General features: G+C 38.8%; 1 protein-coding gene across 1 annotated transcript in view; it reads right to left on the reverse strand.

Annotated features, from left to right (window-relative positions):
- Positions 1-18877, reverse strand: part of DENND3 (DENN domain containing 3) — a 40189-nt gene that overhangs the window by 10477 nt on the left and 10835 nt on the right. Inside the window, exons 5-17 of the mRNA XM_067290109.1 lie at positions 18026-18137; positions 16394-16513; positions 15209-15427; positions 13737-13858; positions 13123-13278; positions 9584-9680; positions 5615-5718; positions 5116-5297; positions 4006-4527; positions 2580-2842; positions 1864-2034; positions 1113-1242; positions 537-644 (exon numbers count right to left, since the gene is read on the reverse strand). Coding sequence (XP_067146210.1) covers positions 537-644; positions 1113-1242; positions 1864-2034; positions 2580-2842; positions 4006-4527; positions 5116-5297; positions 5615-5718; positions 9584-9680; positions 13123-13278; positions 13737-13858; positions 15209-15427; positions 16394-16513; positions 18026-18137 — 2306 coding nt within the window. The remainder of the gene's footprint in view (positions 1-536; positions 645-1112; positions 1243-1863; positions 2035-2579; positions 2843-4005; positions 4528-5115; positions 5298-5614; positions 5719-9583; positions 9681-13122; positions 13279-13736; positions 13859-15208; positions 15428-16393; positions 16514-18025; positions 18138-18877) is intronic.

Consider the following 18877-nt stretch of genomic DNA (forward strand, 5'->3'; position numbering starts at 1 on the left):
AAAATTCATAACGCTTTCTTCAGGGATGGACTTAAATTACATGTGTCAGATAAGTCATGAAACCATACGCTATGCAGTGGAGGTCACAGGGATATGGGTCTGGCTGGGATTTCAAGAGGAGGTACACTATTCCCTGCACTGTGGGTGAACCAAACACCCCCAAATAACTCTACTGGAAGATAAAAAATAACCATGAATATTGATCAAGAGGGGAGCATCATTCATCCAGCCTGCTCAATGAATGCTGCAGGAGTCTTAATGGGAAAACAGTACATTAACACATAATTGAAGACTATTATAAGGCATATACACACAGGCAGGCAAATTAAAAGAGCGAAAGCTATGCCTTGGAGTGTCTACATTTGCAGTATAACTGTTCTTTTTTTAATGATTTTATGTTTTGATATTCTATACACAACCAAAGCACGCTAGAATGAACAAAACTGGTTAGTCCTAATACCAGGTGTTAGGAGATAACATGCTTTATAGGCTAATTAAAACGGGGCTATTGCGAAGGAAGAAATAAATCACCTTACCTGGCGTATAAAGCAAGACATCTATTGCCTGTGGAAACATCTCCCCAGCTGAGGGGTTGATCTTGTGCTTTAGTGTTTCTGAGGTTGTTTTGGGGACCATCATAGGCACTAAAACAGATTTTTAAAAGTCATGAATTCCAAAATAGTGCAAACTTAAGCCTGAAATAGACATATAATTCTTACGAAAGTCAGAAGAAGCCTGCACCATTTATTCACACATCTTGCTTTTCTTTTCTTCTGACATTAACCTCGACTGACTATGAAAGCTCAAGCATCACTTCTATGAATTCTCGTAGCAGAAGCATGCACACAACACCAAAGCAGTCTAAAGAAGCAAAACAAAAACACAACAGCCCGCATGAAGACAGACATACCACCTAAGCTTCTAATGCACAGAAGCAAAAACTAAGCTTTCCATTATTACTATTTAACAAACTATGTCTGGGAAAGTGCAAGCAGGCCAGCATCTTTTTATACTTCTACAGATATCCATTTGAAAAACGGAATATAAAGCAGAAAAAGCTGAGACAGATGATGCAACAAGAGCAGGCATTGTGGCACTGCAACGTCACTGACCTTCATTTTTCATCCTGTCAAAATAAGATAGCTTTGAGGCTGCATATATGGTTTTGGAAGACTGCAGGGCACCAACCACAGCATCCATCAGGAGAATATTTGTCAGTGCTTGCTGAATATACTGAGGATCCTAAAGACAAAAGCCTTACTGTAGTTTATCTATTACTTTTTTCTTTTTTCTTTTTAAACAAGGCTCTGCCTTCAATAATCGCAATGCGTGTCGTGCTTAGCACAAGCACTCACTAGCCAGTTCCTTCCCTGAAGCATAATCCATGCTAGTTGCAGAAGGAAACCCTGCTTCTGTATGATCCTTTTTCCCGAGGTTTCTGTGGCAGAGGAACATATCTTGCTCTATTCATTCAGAGGATCTATGGCCTCCAAGGTTCCAGCGTGGCAAAATCTTGTAAAATGTTGCACATTGAAAACGAAGCAAGATGGGGCAACTTTTCTTTTAGGTTCATTATTCTCATATTGTGAGCATAAACTAAGGAACTATTTTACAAAATTAGTGCCTAAACAAAATCTTAAGGCTAACGGATGGGAAAAGACATGCTATATTTTTAATGTAATTTCACTTTTTTTGTGTCCAGATGTATTATATTTAGAAACAATGGCAAAAACAATTTTTTTTTTTTTAACTTAGCTATTAATTGTTTGCTGAAACCTGGAATTTCCAAGACTGTTACGTGAATTTAGAGACAGCAAGCACACACTTCAGATTTTTTGCAGTTAGAAATTCCCATATTTATACCTTGTGATCATCTGCCATTTTCTTCCCAGCCCACATTTCTTTCACTATCAGGTACCAGAGATCACACTCTGTTTTAAGGTTAGCTTCAAAGACTTCTTTTTTAGATATTGTTTTAATCCTCAGAGTGGGTATTCTCAAAACAAGGAAAGCTACAGTCGTGCTCTTAACATCCTAGAAACAGGGAGAAACAAAGACAGCAAGGAACATGTAAGATACAGTCACAGGTAAGGCGCAGTACCCATCCTACAGGGCGACTTTCTCTATTTCTAATCACAGCTGATTATTTCAATTATCCCTAAACACCGTTAAGCACAGATGGTCGCTCATCAAGATTTATGAAAATGTAAGTTCCAAACAACACGGCACAGACTTTGCTACACAGCAGAAACAAGCTGCTTGCTGCCACCCTTGTGTTCTTAAGCTTCTCTACCTCTATAGCCCGTTTCCGATGCTTTGCATCTTTCTGCAAATCTAGAGTTTACGAGCTCTAGATTTTTATGCCATGTCATCTAAGCACCTAGCACACAGTACATCAACCCTGAAACTCTTGGTCCGAAGTCTTAGTAGTTTATCTAACCACTTTTAAGTTGGTGACTTTATAGGTGTTTCCTACAATCTGCGGTGAAACTGTAAGCCTGAGAGGCGGATCTTCTGGCAGAATGGGATTTGGCCTATCACCCGGACTCACGCAAAAGAACAAGTTATTTTATACTCACCTCTATATCCCTGAAAGCTGCAATCTGGACATAGCCAGGACGTCCTCCTTCAGTCAAAAGGAACAAGCGCTTTTGGGTCAGAGCTATTTTCCCTACCCCGTAGTTAGTTTTTACTGAGCAGGATAACTTGTAGACACATTCATTTTTATCTAGATGCTCTATTACTGTGGGCGGCAGATTAACCTCCTGAGCTTCTGCTTCAGTTTCCTTCCAGTAGTTGTAGAAATCTCTGAATGTTTCAGGATCAATCTGTTTCTGATGTCCTAAAAATTTTTTTAAAACTTGTTTACTATCTGAAACTGTTATACAGATTTAAACAGAAAGATGGTTTTAAGATACTAACTTTCAAATTGTATCTATAACAACTTAAAAGGTAAACTACAAAAACCAGCCCCCTCCCTCCCCAAACACTTGAGAGAGAAAACTCTTCTCCTGAGGCAGAGAGACACTTTTGCAGTTAGCCTACGATATAGGCCCCATCCATCTGACATCCTCCCTTCCACCCTGCTCTACAAAGGCAGTGGCAAACACTTGCCATTCTTATTTTTTTTAAATATGTGCCAAAAATCCAGTTAGCCACTAGGAAAGGATTTGTACTTCCCTACTAAACTGAATACTTTTCATTATGGTTTTCCAGTTCTTTAGTCTACTGAATGCTACTACATCACACATTTATCAGTCTGGGATAAAAGCTAGAGCTATAACAGACAGTTAGTTTAAAGACTTCAGCAACAGTTATTCTAAGTACTTAGCTATTCTAAGAATTTAACTGGTTTTGGACAGCAAAATTCCAAATGAATATAAACTCTTGTGAGTTGTATGCTATCTTTGGCTTATATGCAGAAAGTCTTGCTATTTTGACCAATGTTTAATACTTTGTGGCCAAAAAATATGGTAATTATTGTAGTAACTAAGCACAAAAAGAAAAGCAAAGAGGATTTTATGAAAGCACTCTCAAACTGTGTATTCAGAAATCAATCACAAGATTCAGACCTCATTTAAGAAAGAAGTTCTCTCAAATATAAACAATCTCCTGTTTTGCTATGAGGGCCATTCGAGACGAATTTAAGCCTTAGCTACTTGAATTTTGTGTTGCGTTAGTTCATTTTTAACAAATTACTATCTCACCATGTTACTGATGTTTAATATCACAGATATAATTTTCCATTAGCAGTTAAGATGGCTCTACATTCACTTTACTCATAATCCAAGCCAAAACAGAATTGCACACCATCAGATTGCAAAACCACCCCCCCACACACAACCTAAAAAGCTGAATTGTGTGCCTGTGTGTAAGCAGATTCCTTGTCCTTATTGTGGACACAGGTCCAATAATTCATGTATAGATTAAATCCTTTCTCTGCAAAAGTTCAAAATTGTCTTTGCACCAGCGTAGATGTTCATTAAAAATACATTTTCCACTCACCTACTGTTAAGGCATCAAATAACCTATGTATAGTGTCTATATCTTTGACAATCCCAGATTCCTGGATGCGCTTCACAAAATCTTCCAATTGCATGTGCGTTTTTGGCAATTCAAATTTTTTTACGTGGTCATCTATTTTCATAATTTCTCTTTGTTTTTCCATCACGCGACTTATCAGCTTCTTCAGCTCAGGTTTGCGGTCCGCTTGAGAACGTTCAGAAGGTGGCATGGTTTCCACAATTTTTCTTACAAGATCAGTAGGGAAAATTCTTAAATCTGTTTTATCTAGATTCTGAAAGTCGGAAAGTGCATTTAGCAGCTTGCCTTGCATCAAGCTAATAAGTCCCCGGAGGTAGAAGTACCTTGCCAGCAGTGCTGAGTTATCAGGTGGTAAGGTATTTATAGCTTTGCTGAGATGGTTGAAGAAGTCTGCATAGTAGGATTGGACACACTGGCATACCAGAGGAAAGTGAATTTCTGGGATTTTGAATGTAGTAACTGATTTGGAGGGCATTTTCACAGCTAAAAACGAAAAGAATATATTGATTAGTGTAAGCAGTGAGTATCTTCACAAGCATCAATATTATAAACAAGCAAAAGAACCCCCCAAGATAGCAATATGCAATTACAACGTGTGACATTCAAGATTACAGTTGTGCTAGGGACAGAAACATATTCCTATGCCGATTGTCCTTATCAAAATATTCCCTATTCTGATAACACCAATTCTCAAAAGTACTACGCACACCCTTGACTTCTGTAGGACTTGCTTTGTTAAACAGTGATTAGCCTTAGCCTATGTTCACGTCCAATTCTGCACTCGCTTTAAAGTGGGAAAGGATTAAACGTGATTACTGACTCAGGAAGCAATTCTGCAGTGCGAGGCCTCCCGTGAGCGTTCAGGCTCTTGTAGCACCCCAAAACTTAACAGCAGACTTCAGACTGGCTTAAAACATGCCAGGAGAAGCACAGACGGGCCCAGCTCAAAATGCCCCAGCTCACCATCTCTTTCCCTCATCTGACACTGTTTCTGTGGGAAATCATTCAGTGATGTCACCCACGATATCAACAGAAAAGTCTCTCTATTTGTTAAACACGTTCTTCCCTTACCGCGGCCCGTTTCTAGTCTCCGAAGCGAGGAAATCCTAGTAGGGCCTTCCGGCAGCTGGATATCTTGCAGATTAGGCATACTGATTACCATCCGCCTGCTAATCACGTACTGTGGATTAAATCGTTTAGAAGCCATTTTCTCCACTGTCAGTCTTCTTGGGCTATTAAACATCACATTTAATCTGAGGAAAAGAATTAAAAATTATGTAGCTAGTTATATAACACTTTATACTAAAATTCAGTATACACACATACTACGTTACTACTTGGGTTTTTTTGTATTATAGCATCAACTTACAATTTACATGATTTTACAGCCACGGCTGGACATGTTGATATCACCCTTTTACAGTAGCTTAATGAATGACCTATCAAAAAGTCATAATTTTATTCACAGCTGACCTGATCTCCTAGCACTGGAGTCAAAAGGAGTTTTATTTAGTTTATTAAAATAATGGAAGATTATTCAAAACCAGAATAAGAAGTGAAAAATCTTTACCTATCCTCTTCAGACTGGGTACTTAGCTCAAGTCGAGCAAAAGCATCCATCTTTCTGTTCAGACGAGCTTTAAGAAAAGAGTGAAACATGTAGGTCTCTAAAACCTGTGAGACATAAACTGAAGTTAATTGTCAATCGTTTACAAGTGATATTTTTATTAGCACATTTTCCTCATTTTTATTATCTTTACCTATGCAAAGCTGAGAAGGCTGAGTTTAGTAATCACAAAAATCAAAATATTTGAAAACTTCAACAACAGAAGCACTAACTCAGCCACCATTCCCACTCTGTAATTTTATGATATTTGCTTAATGACAAACAGTGATCTCTTAACTGCCTTCCAAAAAAAACCAAAAATAAGAGCTACTGAGTAAAACAGAGTTTTAGCTCCTGAACTTTACGTTTTCTGCCTATAACTGAGCAATGCTAATGTTCTCTATGGTTTGGAATAAGGCGTCTGCGGTACTTTCAAACTAACACATTATGCCACAAAACTGAAAAGACAAGCAAATCACTTTTTTTCCCCCCACAGTAACCCCCAAAATAATTCCTGCTAATGTAATTATCTTGGTGTCACCCAGAAATAATTTCTGAAAGGTCAAATTGCTACTCTTAGGATTGAGGAAACCAAAAGAAATGCCGAGATTAAAAAAAAAAAAAAAAAAATGCCACCCTCTCCCACCATTTCAAATTAAAACAAGTTGAAAGCTAGGATCTGGGGCAATATAACTTGTATATTATATAAACATTTTTAGCAAAGGCCTCTTAGTGCTATTTGATAATGAAACAATTCAGCAAATTCCTCTATTCAGAAAAGGAAATGCAAGTCTCATTAGGAGAAAACAGTGTTAAAATAAGTCACCTGTCTTCATGTTTATGCAACGTCCAGCCTTTACAAACTTACTAACAGAAAGACAGTCGTATATTTGAATCTAACTATGAAAAATGATTTTTTATTAATGCTATACCCCAGAAGCTTGCCTAAATTACCCTCGTTAGCCTTGGAGTTTAGCACATGCCAAAAAGAAAAAAAATCCTTTACGTTGATCAGACATCAGTGAATCACTATTATGTTTTAAAAATGCAAACGAGGAAGATTCATAAGTAATCTTTTTACTCTGAAATGAATGGAAACATTTCACCAATGCATGGGCCAGTCTTACTGAGGATGCACCTTATCTATCCATTTGCAATGTATTCCATAAAATGGCATCTACCAAAGCACAGAGATTCCTGCTTTTAAGTATTTCCCCTGTAGATGGCATCCTCTGTTGAATGTTGTACGCAAGGGAGATGACAAGCTGCAGGAACTGAAAAATAGTCCTTTCTAATGGTTTCCGAGTTCCTTTAATATGATCCTAGACACCGTTAGTAACTGCTCCATATCTTGTTAGATTTACTTTAAAGCTAGCCTACCACTAGGTTATTTAGTATTTCAGCAAGTCGACTGCCCAAAGCTTTTCATAAATGTGTATGTCTACTTTAAGCTTTAAGTCTTAAAGTTTACACCGTTTCATTTACAGTCATGGAAACTGATACTGAAAATATTATTTCTATTCTACAGAAATCCCTGTCAGAACATTGATGAATTTCTGACCTGAGGACATATTAATAGGCTTTTTTTTTTCCTTTTCATTTGTTTGTTTTAGGAAAGTTTGTTAGTGTTACAAGCCTTATCCAATAAACATTATTTCATATCAAGAAATCGGTAATACGTTAACGTTTGAATTGCAGGAAACTCTGCAAAGTTCCTTGGCACCTGCTTAAGTAAAATGAGAAGATGTCTTTCTGATCTTTTCTTCCAATCCTGGCATCTCCTTTAGACGGATGTTCACACATGTGATAAGAAAAGGTTTTGAAGCAGGAAATATAAAGTCTGTTATCGACCACAGCCTATTGGTGTTAATGAACAAATCTCTTTGCCAGCTGCAAACAGTGACTCTAGGGACCCCATTGCCAAATACTAATTGCAAAGGAAACTTCCATAATTTTTGTAAATATTCATGGAACACGATTAAGACCAAATCTAAAACGGCACGTGAACTTTCTTACATTCCTTTTTAAGCTTCTGCTTTGACCCACACGTTGTCAAACAAACTATAGTATCACCAAACAAACAAGCAAAGCGAAGAGGATACAATTCTATTGTTTTGCTTTTGATAAGCCTAAACAATAACACAAAAAATGTCCTACCATAGGTCAGAACAGGAACCTACTTAATAAAGTATCTGTTCAAAACAACTGTGTAAATTGGATCAAAGGGCGCAAGGAACTGTGGAAAATGCCATGTCCCTTCAGAAACTAGATACTGACCCACAGACCCTCCCAATTCTAGGTATAAGTCCTCCAAACAATTATTTTTTATATAATAAGGTATGCTTTTTATTTGGTTATTAGCTTTGATATTTAAAAAAACCCAGAGTTCATACTCTTGGATTTTGGTTTGCAGTGTCACAACAGAATTCTCCCAACATGTTATAAGTGACTAGACACAACAAAGCCTTAAAACATATGGATTCTGTTTCTCACATACACAACAGTAATAATTCATCAAATATAAATATTTATTTCATTAGGTGTAAGCAGTTTAATGTAAAAATCACAGTCTCAACTCAAAAATCTCAACCTCCCCACTTCTGGGCAAAGCACGCTAACGCAAGATGCTCGCATAGGAATCCGTATGTTCTTCATCTCTCTTCCTTCTCCTGTTCCTGTCCTTCTTCTGCTCTCCCTCCCTTTCCTTTCCCCCCCAGGATCTCCAACCTCTGAGGCTCAGCGACACAGCCTTAAACCAAAGGAACAGAAAATCGCTCCAAGTCCTACGGCCTGGTGACCAGGACGCTCTCCGTTTAACGAGGAAATCAAACCCACCCCCTCATTTCCTTAGCACGTACAAAGCTGTTACATAATACGTGGATACGTGCACCAGCACTGTCAGTGTTTCTAAGGAAAACAGACCTCCATCTTCTGTAAAAACACAGCTCATTGCGTACGTTGGGCAAAAATTGAGTCCTTGGGGAGCTTCAGCAGAGGACCCAGATCAGGCTAAGGCAAACAGAAGGATTAAGCTGACCTTGCAGGAGCAAGAGGGACTCAAGGCTGGTGAAGAAGAACTCCACACACCTACAGATTTTTAAGCTCAGATAAATACCTAATAAGCAGAGTTGGTAGGAGGGCTAAGAGCGAGCTAAGTGGGGATTTCAGGGTGTCCTTTAGCCTACGGCACTACAAATTGGCCTCCTGGGCCTGGCCTGAGGCTACGCACTGATCAAGTATTATTTTGGAGGCTTTGGTGGGACATAAGGAGCAGACAGGTAGGCTGCAGTTGTATTAGCCGGTAAAGCACAGGTCAGCTAAACCACAGCATGTCCTCGGTCCCGCTGCAAGCCCAAAGGATACCAGTGGCCTGACAGCCCCTACTCCCTATCACCTGACACGGGCCAACTCACGTGCTCAACACCAGCAGCAAGCTTTCGCTGCGTGCGTCACCGGAAACCGCCTCGTGGCCTGGAGCCAAACGGGCATTATCGACTCCAAGCCCTGGTGCCCAGGCTGCAGATAAAGCAGGTATTTAGATTTGTGTCATTCAAGCTCTCTCTGGCTGCGCTCACAGGCTTGAGGAAAACTCACGTCTGCGCGTGGGCCTCTGTCCAAACAGTTTGGACAGGTGCCTGCGCTTAAAATACAGTTTAGATGTAGCTTTACTGACCATCTGCCACAGGTTAATTTCACCCATGACGAATTACATTTCATTTGCTCTGAAATTACTTAGTATCTCGCTCTCCAAAACACTCTCTAATATTTTCTCTGTTTACAGTAAACAAAATAAATTTGGTAAGGCATTTTTTGAAAGCTGGTAGTTCAGTAACGCTACACAGACCAAATCATGACCATTCCATTAATTTTTAGCATTAATCCTTAAAATACAGATTTAATAGAGAATCAAAACATATTTAACACTGAATTTACCTTTTTGTAAAATGGCTGGTCTCCCATCGCCCTTGTTTTCAGAAATTCTTCACTATTAAACACTCTGTGTTCATAATTTAGATGGTCTTTTACTTCCCTGGAGACAAAAATAAATAAGTAAGTAAGTATGTTGGGAGATTTATAAGCAAGTTGCACTTCTGCAGCAGCAGCCCACTGGCACTACTAGAAACACGATGCCATATCAGAAGGCAAACTTAGTTTTCTGAACAAGCCCGAGTTACTGAATCACAGAAGAAGAATGGAGACATTTATAAAGAGAACTGAGACAGGCTACCTGCTGCCACTGCCATTCCAGTCGGCAAATTCACTTAGAGACTCTGGGATCAACTTCATGGAGGAGAATCTATATATTAAAGTCAGGATTTACACTCCAGTCCTGGAATTATATCTACATACACAATTCCTGAATCACATACAATCCATTTGGGGCACTATGAAGACAAATGTACCTGTCCACATAGGCAGTTTGAAAGATGTGATCTGGCCTCCCGTTGCCCCATTAGATTGCATCTCTAATGTCCATGCAAAATATTACAAAGTACGGCATTTCTTGCTGCCCTGTCAAACTCTGCTCATAAAGCCAGCAATAACTGGTGGTCATGTTAAAATAAAGAAAAAGAATTATTGGAATAAAAGAGAAAGTGAGATAGAAACCTGAAGCGTATTTTATATATGTTGGGCAGCAGTGGCCTGACACCACCCCTGGAAAACCAGGTATCATCAGCAACTTTTGTGTCCTAGAGATGAGCCAAAACAAATTGTTTCAGGAACAGGAAAAGGGAATTTGTCAGAGAAAAAGCTGTTCTCTGAACCCAAGTCGGTGAGTAAGAAATGAGAAGTTATTTAACCTAGAGGCATGCCAGCAGCTAAAATTAGGGTTCCTCTTATTTATTGCATGTTATTTCACCTGTTCATACTAGATATTGAAGAAAAAAGGATTCCCCTGAAAACATATGAATGAAGAAACTAATTTGGTGAGTTAAAGTTTGAATGTAAGCACAACAGGGGAAGCTCATACCTATGCAGAGACCCAACAGAAGTCCTACGCAGCACTTGTCTTTCACAAATCAGAGATATAAGCCCATAACAGTTTATCAAGCCATATGGGTTCAGAAGAAATGGTAGCTAGTACAAGCATATAATTCTACATAATTTAGCACGGGTTTGTTTTAAACATGGAACCTCGGCACACAAAAATACTACAACGCTTCACTGAAGACAGTAGCAACTGGCAGCACAATTGCATCAACAGAGATTTACTTTCCTTCACTCCTGGACTCTGGTAGATATAGCGTTAGAAGATAGAAGAGACAATGCTGAAAAAAAGAACAAAAAGAGAAAGTTTGAAGGAAAGGAGAAAGAAAGCGAGAAAAGAACCATCCCTTTCGCAAAACATGTTATTATCTCTTAGAGAGCAAAGCATCTGTTCATTTTTTGCAGCCAAGTGTTTAGTGCGTTAAAGGGTTCAAGCTGTTAGCAGCAAAACTCATTTCTGCTCATCTTTATCTGAAACATATTGTTGCCAAACACAGAAATCCACCAAATCCCACAGCGGCAGCACATCAGGTTGTGAATAGGTTTCATTTTCCAGATCCAGCTGTGTAGTCTGCCATTTCCTCCACGCTCAGCAGTTATTGCCCTCCCCGAGGTCCCAGCTACGTGTACGAACTCTCCCCGAGCCGATTCGGTGAAAGAGAGCAGGTTTGCAAAGACCTGCTATTCTGACTATTTAAATTAACCCAGCACATTCAGACTGAAAGTCTTGGGGAGCATCCAGGTGAGCAGTTCAGCAGCTGATCCAAAGGGAGCATCATCTCCAGCCAGAGGCCAGGAGAGGTAGCTGGGGACGTGCGTCTGCACAGCTATTTGCAGACCACCAGCCGTACAATCAGATCCCTCAGGCATGGCAGGTAGGCAGTTTCGTTCTCATGGCTGAGAGTGTTAATATCTATGCAAAAAGAAATGAAGTACGTGCAAACCGATCCTTTTTCTGCACTTTTTTGAAAGAATCACCTGCCACACTACCATTCCCTCACCCAATACAAGCACGTTAAAGCAGGATTTGCAGCCAGGGCTCTGATAAGATGAAGCCCACTATGGGTATCAATACATTAGGTTAGATTAAGAACCAGGAAAATTAGTGCAGCTGGACCTTTTTCCAGAGGGAGGAGGGTGGGGGCAGCTTTGGTTACAATAGTACTTGAGTAATGTTCTAGCAAAACAGAATTTGTTCTTGCACAAATCTACAATATTGTGTTAATAAAGACAATACATGGAACCAAATTAGAATTTATCAGAAATGTTAAGCATAAATTATGAAAAGTTCCTGGAGCACAGATTTATGACAGATACTCATACTGACAAGAAAATCAAAGCAAACTGCACATGTTCTTTTTTTTTTTTTGTCGCCAAAGTGCTGAATTTAATTTTTTAGGCTGCTATCAATTCCTTATCTAAGCATGGAGTACGACACGCTTAAAATCACTTATTTACTCTTCTTTTTTCTCACCCCTCCTCTTCCTCCCTTTTTTAATGCCTTTCACAGCAGCTTCATGGCACCTGACTGATAGCAACAACCACCCCGGTTAACTACAGAGATCAGTCACCAGATCACAAGGTGGGGATATGAGAGCAGAGTCACGAAGAAGCAGCAAGCCTCTCAGCAGCGTCTGCCGGCTAGGACAATTGAATCCATTTCTCCTAAGTGCAAAATATCCCTTTTTCACCGTCCTCACAGCGGTGCAGCTCTACAAGGCACTGGACTCACTCACATGACTATTGACAATAATCATTACAAAGATAAGAGTAAAATTGGTAGTTGGGTCATTGAATCTGGTTCCCCATTATTACACTATTTGATTTTCAATTTTATAGAATTTAATCTTAAAAGCTATTTAATCTATACCCCACACCATTGCTAAAATGTCACCCCACAACCACAGTCAATACCCAACTGTTCTTGGGCCAACACTGTCCTTGGGCTTAAACAGCTCTTCTCCCTCCTTCGTGTTCATTCTCATATGGTTGTGATCTGCAAATACCTCATCCCTTCTCAGCATTTGTTCAATTAGCCAAAATATGCCCTGGTCTTCTGATCTCCTGATCCTGCTGTCAGGATCTTCTCCCCTGTCTCAGTTTGAATTCATTTTTCTCTAGCACAAGTGACCAAGACAGTATCTACGAGATACAAATAAATACACATACTGAGTCTTAAACTCTTGTCAAGATACGAGGGCTGCACTTCCCTTCCTGGAATCTTCATATAAGAGATACCTAAGTTCAAAACTAGAATGGATTAAGCGAAGATGTCCTGGCAATGATATGCACCTGAATACATTAGTTATTGATATTCTGGCAGGCTAGCAGAACCTCCTTCTCGTATTCCCTCATGAAACTTAAGAGATTTACAAATTATCTATAAAGTAAGACAAAATAAGAGTATTTTCAGTGACAGTGGAAGTGTCCATCTTAACAAGTACCATGTGTTCACGTAATAAAAAAACACTGTACCCCCTTACCTGAAGATATTAACAATTAACTGCAAAGCAGTTTGCTGAACCTCACTGTTCAGTTTCTGCTGCCAAGCCCTTCTACGCATCTGGAGTTCGCCAAGATCTGTGCTGGCACCGAGATGGCAGAGCTCCAGATCATAATGCAGCTGAAGACTCTCCACTCTACACAAAAAAGAAGAAAATCATCAAGTTACATGCTAACACCATTTGTTTTCTTGTCATGTCTTTTAAAGAAAAAATCTTAAAGATCTCACACACCTTTCAGCTAGAGAAAGTACAAAAAGCAATTTACAAATGTTGACAAAACTAACAAGGTTCTTGGAATCTCACTAGTACACATAGATCATGGTGCATTCAGTTTTCAGTAAAAAAGAACAGCAAAGTTCAGAGAAAAATCTGTATCTGTAACCAAAAAGAAAGCAGCATTATGGGTATTACAGAATAATAGGGTTATGATTAAAGTTTCCTGTATATTAATTAAATGCAATCTTTAATTTGTCATCAGATGTAGTGTTTTCTATATGAATGAAATAATAATGATGAATAATACAAAATAAAAAACTTACAAAGAGGGACTAAGATATGCAACTATGATAAACACAGCTGCAGCTTCTTTTTACCTTTTTATGAAAGTTTCTGCTGCTTGTGCTGGAACATCTGGAATTTCAGGCTCCTCTTCAGGTGTTTTTGAATGTGTAATATCCCCATTATCAATATTGATTAGAATTAAATCTTCAGCCTCCTTGTAATGGATAAAAATTGAAGAATTAAAAATATATTTCTATTATAAAAGCATCTATTTCTTCTTTACATACTCCTGAGGCAATGAATTATTCCAGGAGGAAGATAAACTAGAACAGAATTGAACTACAAGATTATATTGATAACTAAACAATGATTTTCAAGAAAAATAAATGTCATTAATTTAACAGATATTAAGGTCAGTACACAAACATTTGGTAACCTAATATGCTCTCTGTGTAGAATTAAATTAATACTAAATCTCTAAGCCCTTCCTTGAAAAGGAATACATATGAAGATATATACAAAATCATCTGAAAATTATTGCAAAGAAACTCCCTAAAAGCTGTCTCCATTCAGCCTTTACTTCTGTTCTTATTCTAAGGGGTGAGGTGGAGCGGGAAGGATTATACATTACAGCCTCAAACATGAGAACACATATTAATGCAGGAAAGGTCACATGGAGGTAAATTCCGCATTGATCTCTCAGTTTGCAATTTTAAAAGTTCAGACTGTAACACAGTGTATAAAAAAAAATCTTCAAGTGATATCAAAGAAGATTAATCTGTACTTATTCATGATAATGAATAACTGAACAGACTGACCAGTTACAATTTGGCTTAGAGTCAGATCAGATGGATCAATATAATCAGATGGATTAATATAACAAACTTAGACAACTTTTCTGTGTTTGGTTTCCAACACTTGCAGGAAACCTATGCGACCACCCTCAAAAAATATATTTGTAAACCCCTCAACTGTGAAGCCAAGACACTTTTTATCATTTTGAGACACCAAAATATTATTTCCCATTGGAAGAGGCTTATTTAACTAAGATTCTGAAAGAAAAGAAGGAAAACTCAGAATAAATTCTGAAATTACATTCATTACACCGCTATTTTTCTTTTTGTCGAATACTCAAGTCCATCATGAGAAACAGCAGCACCAACACGGAGCATTTCCAAACTCATGCTCAGTTCTTAACCACATGCCTGGAAAAGGCACCTAACTCATCCCACACACCATTTTGAATAAAAGTAACCTCATTGATTTGAGGGGAAGCTATTTATATAAAAACTACATGCAAGCAGGGGTTTTCCCAGAATGAAACCTGAACTCATAGAATTCAGGAATATATTATCCTGGAAAGAAAAGAAATCCAAGGGATACAGCAATAAGCTTTTTCCGATAAGCCAGCAGTCACCTCAATATGGCTCCATTAGTTTTAATTTCTTCACTTCTTACAGGCTCAAACGACAAAAACAAATTTCTGAGGTGCACCTGAAAGAAGCAAGGGACACACAGACGTGCCAAAACCGAACAGCAAGAGTGGTAATACTCTACGACATACCATGCTAACTTCTTCAAAATGATCAGTGTGACATCCCATAAGAAAAGATGTCGGGGCCATTACAAAATCCAGCATTTGACGAGAGAGAATAGGCACAAAAGTGTGTTGCCACTGAAGAGGATGAAGGTACAGCATAAAGCATTCAGCCACGAGCGTCAGCAGGGCCCAGTCAGAAGAGAAGAAAACAATTCTCTGCTCAGTTAAAATACAGGTCATAATCTGGAAACAACAAAATAAAAAAATGTTTACAAAGAGTTATACCTAGAAAATACAATATACACGCAAATATTTTATCTGCTAGTGAAACGCAGCCTCACAAGTTCTGTCTGCTAATAACTACCTCACATATTCATAAACAAAAGTAATGTCCACTTAGAGAATTCTTATAAAATTCATCAGAGATGAAAGTAGAAATGGAGAGAACATTTAAGTGGCAGGCGAAGTCACTGAGAGTTTTGCCCCCAACGTCAGCGAGGCCAGGATTTAGCTGGAAATGCTGGAAAGAACCGTCCCCTCTTTCTGTCACAGTGTTAGGCCTTTACAGCACCCAGATGAAGAATACGAGCAAACCAACGTCTGATTGATATCGAACACAAAGACCATCTAGGTTTTAGACATCTCAGCCAAATAATTCAGGATAGCAGCCAGTCAGATTCCTCACATTGCTGTTGGAGAGAGGTATCTGCACAGAGCAATTCGGGAAGCTATCTGGAGACGACTACTGTTTTCCGCTGATGTAGAGGGACCCAATGGCATCTGAACAGGTAAGCTAAAGTCTGCCTTTAAGCAGGGATTCAGTCCCTCTCTCACACATGAAAAGAAATCTTATGAATCTTCTAACCTTGCATTTTATGAGAATTCAAAATCAAATCTGTCAATCAGCTTGGGCATTTATATTTTAAAACGTATGCTTAAGAAATTTAGCATCCGTTGGTACACCACTACAGGAGAAACAAATCCAATATGCCTTAATCTAATCTGGCCATACATACCAAAATATCTTAATAAGAAATATACTTTATTGACAGTATCTCTAGAATACAGAACTAAGACTATTCTGAATTGCTGGGTTTATAGTGTTTCTTGAGTAACTACAATAACTTTTTTTTTTTTTTTTTTTAAATCACAGATCACCAGTACTGTCAATCTCAAACCCATTTTAAAGTATTTGTTAGCTGGTTTTACCTGCAGAACCTGCTCTGGCTTGAAACACAGCAACGGAAGATGAAGATCCAGGTCAATAATTGGACTGTCTGGATCCTCTCGTGAGGGAATTATTATTTGAAGCGGTTTCATATTAAATACCTGTTATAAGAGATGTTTTCCATTTACTTCTTTAATGAAAGTGTTCCCACAACACATTGTATTCATAATTTTAGCTCCAACCACAAAACATTCAGATTACTTGAGAGCAAAAAGACAGATATTTGCATACTGCAGAAAACTGGAAGAGAAACAGGGGAAATATTAAAAGACATTAGAACTAGTTCTAAAGATTAGCATGGACTTTGTTTCCTTTCATTCTCATAGGTTGTTTGGCTAATAAAGCCTACAGAAATGATGAAATATTCTTTTAACAGACTTATAAAAGCTGCTTTGTTATAAGCATAGTAAAATAATGGGATTTGTATCTATAGATACAACTGAGAAATCAAAGTATTGATAAAATCATACTAGAAATGGAAACGAGTGTATGAACAAAAGAACTCTGCATTGGTACTTAAGAAAGAAAAAGCCAAAACTAATGAGCTTTTTCAGTATTTCAAATATTCCAGCTCAAATCTCTGTGGGCCAGATCCTGCATGTTCTGTCATCTCAGCCCTTGGAAGCTGGTTTAGCAAATCAGTCAGACAATTCTCCAGCTATGCTATTTTTTCTCTGCCTCTAACACCTTTTCCAGGGTCAAGGAAAGCAGCAGAGGAAAGCGCACAGCTGAAGCACTGCTTCCCTAGAAGCCATTTCAGCCAGGCCAAAGAGAGCACGCTGAAATCATCAACTCGGCTAACACCTACCATGGCTTGGGAAGGGTTATAAAGAAGAAATATAGCCCACACATCTCAGCTTCTACACTGAATACAAACCTTTACGTGACTTTCTCCTCTCAGCTAGGTCTCCGGGTTGGCAGCAGCCAACCCACACACACACCACAACGTTTAATCCACCACCCGCTGTTCTGCTTCCCCAAAACCATTCAGACACGAGAAGAAAACAAGTCCAGAGCGATACACGTTGTTCCAGTAGCTTATTTCTTTGGCCCCTTATCTTTCACAGGGGCTATGCTACTTCTCAGGCACATGGCCAAACATACACCCATCCCATATTTTAGTCAAGTAATAGAGTTATGCAGTATACTGGGGTTTATACGTGCATATTCAGTGAGATGGCAATGGTACGCTGTTCATGCAAAAGGTAAGCTTCCAATCTTATGATAAAGGAATTATAGACTGGAGCTTCCAGCTGCCTTAAGCAGAGATTATGTGGGCTGCCCCTCCAGAGACCAGAAGCTATATTACGTTATCCCCTGGACTTGTCCAAGCATTACTGCAGACAGTACCTAGTTGGCATGAGCTGAATCCTTGCCAACAGGATACTAAAAACTAAACAGCAGAACCAATTGGTATGTCGAGGTGCAAGCCTGCATGCTGTGAACATCATTATTTGATCTACTAATAACACACAGCCTTTATTTTCAGAGCATAGGTATTGACATCAATTTTATGCCAGCAGGTCAGCTCTGATCCAACAGTGAAGAATTTTCTTTAAATTATACAAAGCAGCATCCTAGTACTTTACAATACATAATGTTAAGGTAATTACCAAGTGGAGTGGTCCTGGTGGAGGGCTGGGTATTAAAAATAACTTTGCTGCAAATTCTTTTATGTGCTCATCAACATCGAAATTCTTGAAAGGTCGCAGTTGCACTAGTAAGCTGAAATTAGATTATAGCAAATTATTTATAAATACTAACACACAAACAGAACTTTTTGCTGATAACCTAGAACTAAAAGGATTATTGGGAGCAATGAAGTTATTATTCTCAGCTAATTAATTTCTAATTTATTAGATACTTTAGTGGCTCCACTTAATTTTAATGATGCTGCTGTGCTGGAAGCACATTTCAAGTTTCTTCTACTTTCACACATAAAATACAGCTATATCACACATATCAGAGGATGAATTTAGCACACTGGGTCGCGTGGTGACAAGAGAGACCTAGAGGTGGAACGTAGCTAGACGAAGCGGCTTATAGACGTTGCTTTGAGAGCAACGCACCCACAGCTGCAACACAGCACCATGGGGTCTCCCATCGCATCAGGCGTCAGCTCTGGAATGAAAGCATCCATCACCCAAGCAACTGTTTTGGCAAAAAGGGTCAGAGGAAAAGAGAAGTTGCAGATATAAAAGATGGACTTAACTGCAGAGGAACGCGAAGCAAGAAGCATACTCAGCATGAGGCCTTGCAGGCCTGCATGAACACTGCTCTTTGATATCATTCCTACACACACAAAGAACAAATACAGTTGTGCAAACCTGTCAAATATTTCTGTTCTGGACTCTATTACCTTAGCTGTTTCAAAGCCGCAAAGGTCTAAAGGTTTATATTAAATGTCAGCCCAATTCATGAACATTTAAACATATACGATATTAAGACTGTAAACTGGTAAGTCC

The sequence above is a fragment of the Apteryx mantelli genome, chromosome 2, assembly GCF_036417845.1.
Source record: "Apteryx mantelli isolate bAptMan1 chromosome 2, bAptMan1.hap1, whole genome shotgun sequence".
NCBI lineage: Eukaryota > Metazoa > Chordata > Aves > Apterygiformes > Apterygidae > Apteryx > Apteryx mantelli.